Source organism: Euprymna scolopes, chromosome 29 (assembly GCF_053919585.1).
Source record: "Euprymna scolopes isolate OS-2025 chromosome 29, ASM5391958v1, whole genome shotgun sequence".
In the NCBI taxonomy this organism is placed as follows: domain Eukaryota; kingdom Metazoa; phylum Mollusca; class Cephalopoda; order Sepiida; family Sepiolidae; genus Euprymna; species Euprymna scolopes.
Genome location: NC_136510.1, coordinates 92,347,044 through 92,357,043, shown reverse-complemented (window position 1 = coordinate 92,357,043; position 10,000 = coordinate 92,347,044). Strand labels below are relative to the sequence as shown.

Below are 10,000 nucleotides of genomic sequence, written 5' to 3'. Positions count from 1 at the left end.
ATATCCACTTTTATTGATAGTACACACATGAACCTTTAGTTCTCTTTGAAGTGAACTCCTCCGGCAGCAAGGCACTTGTACCGATCCCACAACATCTGGAAGGCCCCATTGAAGTCCTCTTATGTGAACATGTCAATAACTCTTATTACAACGTCTTTCATCTTTTTTCATCTCCAGGATTTGTACAGATCTGCTATCCACTAAAAACTTTTCCATCTCCAGGACTTGTACACATTAGCTACCCATCGGAAACTTTTTTGGAAATTAAACATGGCTTTCAATTCAAAAACAAATCCATGAAAACTAGATAACATTAGTCTGTAGGAATTGTTATCCCGTACCCCAAATTCAGCAGAGATTAGACCATTTCTGCAATGACCTGTTGATTTTGCGGTGGGAGTTTAGTTCTGTGCAATTCTAGGCGGTCCACTATCCCAAGCTTTGCTTTCTATCTTTAAGGAGGGATTATTTAATTGCTTACGAGAGAATGCCGACGGGGCTGCCCAGGCACTTTTTGCTACTCAGAGTGCGTCATTTGTCTGGGCACTTCTCGACTTTAGTGTCTAAGTTCTTGCAGTGGGATAGAACTAAAAGCCCCCTCTTTTTCTCACTCCTGTATGAATTCTCCAAATAAAATCATCTATGAAAACACTCAGCAGACATCGCCTTGTGTCAAGGTTCTCTATGAAAAGAGTTTTATTTGTCTTAGTTAAGTAAACGAGATGATCCACGGCCACTCCTGAAATGTGGTGAAGAGAATAGATAAAGAAACCCGTATAAACGTACGGGCAAGTATGCATTACAATTTTTATTTGGTTTTATTGATTGCTTACTAATGAAAACATCTTTTGATTTTTGATTTTTTTTAGATTAATGGAATTGAACTTCACGGCCGAAACCAAGCAATCAAGTTATTCACAGAAACGACAGCTGACATCTGCTTACTCGTGGCTCGGCATCAAATTCAAGTAAGTTTAGTGGTCGAGTGGTTAACGACACACATATTAACGACCTGGGTTCGATTTCAGTTCATTCCACGAAATCATTTTCACTTCGGATACTGGTAACCAGCATGTGGTATCTACCATAAGTACCTGCTGTTTTTCTATAAATAATTTTGTCTTGAAAAATATCATGGAAACCAATGCCAAAAATAATGGTGATGATTTGCAGATAATAATAATAATTATTAATAATAATAATAATAATAATAATAATGATAAAAGACAACTATAATTCAGCTAAACATTTTTTTTTTAATATTTGTTATGGATATGGATCAATGTCGTCTCTTTTTAGTGCATCCCCAATTTGGGAGGTAGTGCTGAAATACTTTGGGTAATTTATTACTCTGATGATTCTTTGGTGGTTCTAATGTTTTGGTGCTTTGTTTACGTGATATTCTATTTTTGGAACCTGAAATAGAACGAAAACGTGATGAAATGTCAAATTATCATAAACATGGGGGAGGATAAAAAATACTCCAGTAAAACAAAGATGTAGAACATTACTACCAGAACATTAACAGAAACTCGCCACGAAACAAGCGAACAAGAGAAAATATAGTGTTTTGAAAGAAACAGCTTATCTTTTATATAATAGACTAGCATGGTTACCCGGCTTTGCCCGGGTGTTTGTAGGTGTATGTTGAGCAAAATAAAAAAAAAAGTTGTAGTAGGTAGGCTCGAACCCGTGACGCGAAGGCGGAAAAGAAACGTGGAAGTATGTGTAAGGGTGTTGGTTGAGCAAAAAATTGCAAAAAAAATTGCAGAAAATTGCAAATAAATTGCAGAAAATTGCGAGCACATAAGAAAGTAGTAGAAGGCAGACAAGCTTGAACCCATAATGTGAAGAAAAAAAAAGTGACGCGTTAGCTGCTGTGCCCATTGCCCAACCAAAAGTGACGTAGGTTTAAATTAAGGCTAGACAATCGAAAAGAGGTAATGACTTTCGAAAATATTGGCAAAAAAAAGCGACCCTTCCCTGTAGAAAAATGCCCACTCGAGGGCGAAGGAATTTATATATTTGGCTAATTTTTCGATATTTGTCGTCTGAAGAGTCGTGCTTCGAAACGACACCGATCTTGTGAAAATCCGCCGCCTCTATCGAAAGGTTTTGCGAAACATACATACATACATACATACATACATACATTTAAACAGACAGGTGAGATTTATATTATAGATGTTTATCAGCTGTTTTCACTTGTGAAGTAATCCATTTCGGCTTACAAGTAAATGTCGGTTATCAAGAGAGAAAACGCGCTGTTTTAGAGCCTTCCTCTTATTTTTATTTTTTTTTTTTTTCGTAGACTTGTATGGAATGATGTTTATCGTTTTTTTTTTGTTTTGTTTTTTCTTGGGGTATTTCATTTCACTTCTTAGTCTATTCACTCAAAGACGTATATAATCATGTTTTTTGGGGGTGTATTTCATAGCGTCTTCCAGATAATATCAGGTCGTCAGGAGAGAATACGGACCGTTTCAATGTTAGAATATTACTCCGAAATTATTGTCTGCTTGTCGGATTGTGTAAGTTTACTAGTATATTTTACGCATAGATGAATGGGTATACGCACAAGCAACATTGTCGATGTATGAAACAAAGTTGTGAAATTTGGTGAATTGTTCAGATAAGCATCGTAAAAGACATGTATTAGGTTATAATTGTGTGCCTTGTACCTAGCTTTAACACAAATCTTAGAGCCGAATAATAATTGATTGATTTGGTTTGGTTTGGTTGTTTTACGGCATATCAACCCTTTTTCGAGTTATTTAATGCCGAATCCAGTTATTTTTGGAAATAGTATTTATGTTGCATCGAATTATTTTGTAGAAGGTTTTTATTCTTCGAGCTTTTTGTATCTTCAATCGCTAGTTTGTAGTGTTTGGTTTAGTTGTTTTATAGTGGATTTTATCGTTTTTGTTCCCTGTCCTGCAGAACATGAATGAGTTTTGCAATGGGAGAGGGGAAAGGGTTACAGTTTTATTGTTTGGTACATTTTAAATTAAGAAGCCAGCCAGGAAGTGGTGGGGGGAGGTAGAAATAGAAAGTTTTGCAATGGGAGAGGGGAAATGGTTACATTATTAACATTTAGTGCATTTTAAGTTAGGAAAATAGTCAGGAAGTGGGGGAGATAGAAAGAGAAAGGGGAAATGGGAAGAACGAAAAGGTGGGTTGTTTTTGCAGAACATAATTTTTGCAAAAGGAAGTAGAAAAACAAAAAAGCAGCAATGTTAGGTGAATTTCGTCTCAGGGAGCCAATATCTTCAGACAGCCTGGTCTGGTAGCACCAGCTGAATAATTTAGATGAAAGCCAATAAGCTTTTTCGGTTAACTTTTGGCAGTCTTGCAACTCTTACTTCTCTTATTTTGTCCTTTAATTCTCACATTCCATGAGCAAGGTTTCTGGCAAAAGGGAAAGAATGACTGTTATCTGGGTCGGAATCTATTTAACATTTGTGGCTGACTAGTTTTTTTATCTTGTAATGGTAGTTTTCTTGGGCTTCGTTCTAGGATTTGGCGCAGTGCATACAGCGCCTAGCCTTCCCAAATGGTCACTCATCTGGTACTGGCCAGACTTATCGTTGCTTAACTTCAATGATCTGTCGAGAACCGGTGTATCAACGTAATTGTGCCATATTATCGGAAACGGGTGTATAATGCATGGATCAGCGTATTTCATATTTAGGATGGCAATATCAATTATGCATGACATACGCTCTGGTGAGTAACGATATAGTTTTGTTTATCTTCATTTATGGTCAGGGATTGGATTTGTTTGTATTTAAATCAGAGATTTGTGGCCTTTGTCCTTATTCATTGCGATGAATATTTAATCTTTATGGCAGATTGTGGTGGACAAATTGCTGCTGTGATCCAATAAGTCCTGTTACCGGTTGCGATTCAACAAGAACACCTGAAACAAACACAATAAGGCGTCTTTTATTTTATTTACGAATTATCAACCATTATCTAAATTACAATCTGCTTTTACGAGAGTTTGGAAATTCTCATCAGCTTTCTGTTATCAGTTATTGAATAGAAAGCATTACTTAAACCCATGGACTAGTTAATCTATAATATAAATCTCACTTGTCTGTTTAAATGTATGGATGGATGAATGGATGTCTGCCAAAAATTTTTGACAGAAGCAACGGATTTTCACAAGATGGGTATCGTTTTGAAGATCGACCCTTTGGACGACAATTATCAAAGAATTGGCTTAAAACATTAATTTATTCACCCTAAACTGGACACTTTTCTACAAGGAGGGGCCGCTTTTTTCGCCGATATTTTCGAAAGTCATCCCCTCTTTTCGATTGACTAGCCTTAATTTTTCTGGTTTGGTGATGAACACAACGGCAAAGCCGATTTTTTACGATCTTTTCCTTCTTTGCGGTATGGATTCGAGCCTTCCTGCCTACTATCACTTTTTTCTTTTTTTTTTTTTTTTGCTCAACACACACCTCTAAACACCCAGACAATGCTGGGCACCCAGGCTAGTATATATATAAGAATATATGAGAGGTGGATGTAGTTTGCTTTAATGTGTATATGAAATATATTCAATATGTACACATGTATTTGTACCGCATTCTACACATTCTATATAAATATATATATGTGTGTGTGTGCGTGTGTGTGTATTAAGGCTGTATCGATTGGTTTCCTCGATGTAAATTTATCGAAACTCGCGTGATTATTAAAGAGTGCTCAATGCAGGATAGAGTTGGTATATAGTCTGTTTATTATATAAACATTATTGGTTACATAGTGTATACATGTTTTAGTGGAATTCCAATATCGAAACATTTTTTGGTCTGATGAGGTGTTACCGATCCCACTGAAACAGGTACGCACATATGTAACCAATAATGTTTGTATAATAAACAGACTATATATATATATATATATATATATATATATATATATATATATATATATATATATATCGATAAAAGTGAGAATGTGTGTGTGTGTGGGGACATTTCTCAACCTATATACTCAACTGATTTTTGATCTACAAACTTGAAAGTTGGTGTATAGGATTTTCAGACATGTGGAAAACATTTTAATCGAGCTGCTAAGGGGTTAAAATTGAAAACTTGGTATGTAGGAGATTTTTCTATTTGTTGACTGCATGACTGTTTCATATATCTGATTCATTCGGGGTCCGTGGCGCAGTTGATAGAGACGTTGAATCTCTACGGTTCCAGATGGACATTGTCTGAAGATAGCGGTTTCAATCCTACCCAAAGCGTGCCAGAGATTTACTTGGCCAAAACGTGGTAAGACGACAACAACTACAGATGCCAGTGATTGCTGAGAATGCAGTTAGGAGATTCGAGGTTCCTATCCATCGCGGTTACCACCTGACAAAGGCCAGAGGAATAGTTGGCCGAAATGTCGTAAAAAAAAAACATCTAATAAAGATGAGAATAATAGTCCGAAATAAAAATAAATTAATATACTGATTCATTATGCTAAAAATATGTACAATTTGAAAACATTTTTAAGATTGTGTCAAGCCAGCCTAATGGTTATCGTATTTCATTTGCTGTCTTTAAGTGTTGGTTTCGATCTCAGCATGCTTATTATTATTTTTTTTTTGCAAGAAGTGAACTGCTTAGAAAAAACATAATACTCGTTTGCACATGCAACAGTTTCTGTATGACTTAAAATATAGTATTTCTGCGATTTATACGTATTTTACGACTTGGCAATGGTAGGCGGCCTGCTATATATATGTATATATATATATATATATATATATATATATATATATATATATATATATATTCAAAATGTGAGGTTAGAAAGAACGACCACGTGCGCATTTGTTTATTTAAAAAAATACAAATATTTATTTAAAGTTTCAAATTTGTGGCTTATAAAAAAGCCCTCATCAGGATTAAAAAAAAAAAAATAAAACAATACCATATATTTTTTTTTCTTACGTGCCCTGATATTGTTTAGCAGAGTTTGTTTGTCGAATATGGTAATTGTGTATTGTCAGTCTAGTGGTAAGTGCCGTTCATGCGCAAATGTGTGATATTAGTAGTAATCCACTTTTAAGCCCAAAATTTTAACTTGTAATGAATAAATATTTGTGTATTTAAAGAAATACAAACACGCACGTGGTGGTTCTTTCTAACCTCACATTTTGAATTTCATTGTCTCCGTGCTTCTTAAAAGTGGATTATATTATATTTATTTAAACATTTATTTTAACTAGAATTTAATTTCAAACAACCAATTTATCCTAGGCTAGCAAGGTTATCTGGCAAACTGCTAGCAAGGTTATCTGGCAAACTCCGGCATTGCTTATGCTACAATGATAGTTTATTATTATATTTTTATAACCCAAAACGAATGAACAAAAAAATTAGGTTTTTTTCCACTTTATAGTCCCATTTCCTGAGAAAATAAAAAACGGAAAAAAAAGAAAAAAAAACTTATCGGAGGCATTCCAATACTAAACCTATCTGAGAACACTGTCAAACTCCCAAAGTACATTTGTGTGAAATAAAAAAAAAAATCGGCCCAGCTTTTTCTGAGTCCATAGGGAACGAACTCACACACAGACAACGTGCGTTTTATATATAATAAGTAGAGATACCCTATGCTATCTGGTGCAGTGTTGTTGTCTCGCCTCCTTGGTGAGATGAGTATTAAGGAAGACCAGTCGGTTGTTACAGACCACACAAACACCGTTATATGCTTCCAGATGTTTTATTGTTTTTCTCATCACAAAAAGCCCAAAAAATCAGCATTCAATCCGTAGTGGGATGAATATTAACATTTAATGCTACTAAGACTAAGCTCCTTTCCTTAAACAATCACAAAAAATTTCTCAACCACCGATTGTTATGACAAATAGCACCCTGCCCGAGAGCTCATCGTTCGAACTCCTGAGCTTAACGTTCACAGGTAACATGAATTGGAACAAATACATTGAGAACATTGCCAAGGCTGCTGCTAAAAGAGATAGGTCCCTCTACTATAAGAGAAAATCACTCACACTAGAAAGTATTGTACATGTTCAGAAAGCCACAATTCTAGCAAGGTTATCTGGCAAACTCCGGCATTGCTTATGCTACAATGATAGTTTATTATTATATTTTTATAACCCAAAACGAATGAACAAAAAAATTAGTTTTTTTTCCACTTTATAGTCCCATTTTCTTAGAAAAAAAAAGAAAAAAAAAACTTCCCTGAAATAAGCAAAGTGTTTGGAATGGGAAATAGAAGGGACCTCCAAAGTGGTTATCTCGTGAAAGTGTCCTGTCTTCTCTAATTAGTTTCATCTGATTCCATCACAAGTTTCACCGAAATACGATCAATGCATACTTTAGAACCGAATCTTTTGGGATGGAGGGGGGGGGGTAGGGACGGAGAGGGGGGCGTCTCTGTCTGCCCTTTTCGTATAATGTTCCCAGACAAGACATTACGTGCAAAACTGTGTTGTTAGTTGTATAATACAAGGAAATGGAATGGAAATTACCTCAAATTGTATGTTTACCAGCAGGCGGTCATAAAACACGCTTAAATATAATATTTGAATATATGAAGACTTTGTATTTTTTTCTAATGAAGCTAATTCTCAGTGGATTATTACAAATATACAATAGTGATTTCAAAAGTTAAAATAAATATTATTTGGGTGCCGTCAGCTAGAATTGAAACCAAAATATATGCATCCGTTACCATCTGAACTAAGTCCATAAGCATATAAAAACTTTAAGAAAAGATAACGTCGTTAAAGGTGTAAATGTATATTTGCGCATGCATAGAAGTTAGACGTTTAGTTGACTTACCCCTGCCAAGTTTTCAATTTGGACCCATTAACAGAGAATAGGCTAGAAGGAAAGAGGGTGGTAGTGAAGGACTTTTTTTAAATTACATTTTCACCCCAAACAAGACACGTTGCCATTTTGATGTAGGGGGCTACTATTAGGGATACAGGCTACAGGGGTACTAGGTGGGGGAGTTGAGCTGCAAGATGTCGTTTCACGTTACACTTGAGCTTCTGCATGTCAGTACAGTTGGGGAAGCAGGAACCTGGAAGGGAATTCCAAAGTCTAGCGGTTCTGGGGGAAGAAACTACTGGCGTAGAAGCCTCTCTTACATCTAGGGATCTCAACTGTGAAGGGGTGGGATTTTGCTGCTTGTCGGGTTTGTCGGGGGTATTTACGTCGAGGGGGTACAAGTGCTTGCAGTTCGTCGGAAAATTCACCGTTAAAGTACTTGTAGAACAGGCAGAGAGATGCTATATTACGTCGATGGGACAGAGGCTGAAGCTTGGATGACAGTTCATGACCTATTAGGTTGGCGATTCTCTTTTGAACCTTATCTAGAAGTGAGAGACTAGTAGCAGATGCACCGGCCCAAATATGACAACAATACTCCATACATGGGCGAATGGTGGCCTTATGGGGGTGCAGGATACTTTCGGGCTTTAGTAGCTTTCTAGCGGTCCTGGCAATGCTTTCAATGTAATTGTTACAGCTCATGTTTCCTGTGAACGTTAGGCCGAGGAGTTTAAAAGATGTGCTTTCAGATGAAGAGTTTTCGGCCATTGCTATTGGTGGAGAAGGTTTCTTGTAGTTATTGAAGGAAACAAGTTTAGTCAATTTTAGGACTAGAGGAAAAGAGAAAGAGAGAGTGGGGACTAGCGAGTGTGGAAGAAAGCAAGTGAGCAAGAAATGGTGAACAAGTAGGAGAGAGAAAGAAAAAAAGTGGCGAAGAGGTAGAGAGAACAAAAGAAAGAGTGGGTGCAATAGATAGTGAGAGATAGTGAAAGAAAGGGAGAGAGAGCCTACGAGATGGAGAACAAAAGTGAGAGAGAGAGACTAAAAGACAGAGAGCAAAAGAAAGGGGAAGAAATAAAGCTAAAAGAAGGGAGAGAGAATGCAAAAGGAAGGGGAAGAGAGGGAAAGAACAAAAGGAAGAGAGACAGACAGACAGACTACAAGGCGGAGTACAGAAGGAAGGAAGGGAGAGAGAGGGCAAAATAAAGGGAGAGAGAGCCTAAATGAGCCAGTGAGAGAAGGAAGAAAGCCCAAGAGAGACAGTTAATGTACGAATGTAGAGACAGCAAAATTATGAGAGTGAAAAAGAAAGATGAGATATTTTTTATTATTTTTTTTTTGTTTATTTCTTTTCTTTTTTTTAAATTTGTTTTTTTAATTTTTTTTTTTTTTTTTTACTGTTAGATGATTTCGACGGGTCACGGTGGCGGGGCGTTGTTTGTTTCTCTCGATTAATGTTTATTTTCATGTTGATGCCAGTTTTTTTATTCTCGCATTTCTCTTTATTAATTTTACTCTCCACATAGTCGGCAAATCAATCAACACAACCTATGGCGGATTTCCAGACCCCACCACCTGTCCCTGCACACTTCTCTAAACTTATATATACACACGAGAGAAAAAAAAAATTAATAAACTAAAAATTAATCAATCGAAATTCCCCATGATCAAAGAGAACTACAACCTAACATTTAGATGCCTGCAGTGATTTATCCCCAGCTCCCCTCTATCCCCACCTGCTCCCCTCCTCCAATACGTAACTCTCTCATCCATCTTCTGTTTCCTATTTTATAACCCCACCCACACTCAAGCCAAATCTCCAAAGCCGAAGTTAGACTGATTTTTCATTCTGCAGTTGCAAACGAGACATCTTCCTCCGATACGTACCTCCTCTCCTTTCACTCCCCATCCAACCCTCGCCCAAATTCGTAGAACACATGTTTATTTTCAATATGGTAAATTTTTACATTCGATTCTTATCTTTTACACAAATATTAGCTTATCTACATCTTCTTTTATATTTTCATCTTTCTCCTGTTTCTCTGTCTGCAGCACATTACTATCAGAGTGACCCGACGTTGCCCGGGATTGAATGATAACCAACAAATGTTCCACACTTCTAATACTATGTTCGAAACCAGTGTAATCGCCCATTTTTCAATCAAATCCATTGGTTGCCTGCGCTA

The 10,000-nt window shown here is 36.6% G+C and overlaps 1 protein-coding gene across 7 annotated transcripts in view; it reads left to right on the top strand.

Moving 5' to 3' along the window:
* The window catches only part of LOC145252782 (E3 ubiquitin-protein ligase PDZRN3-like), a 596,515-nt gene that overhangs the window by 550,223 nt on the left and 36,292 nt on the right, over window positions 1-10,000 (top strand). For all 7 annotated transcript variants that reach the window (XM_080112716.1, XM_080112718.1, XM_080112721.1 and 4 more), the window contains exon 6: window positions 870-968. In XM_080112716.1, the coding sequence (XP_079968842.1) occupies window positions 870-968 (99 nt within the window). The remainder of the gene's footprint in view (window positions 1-869; window positions 969-10,000) is intronic.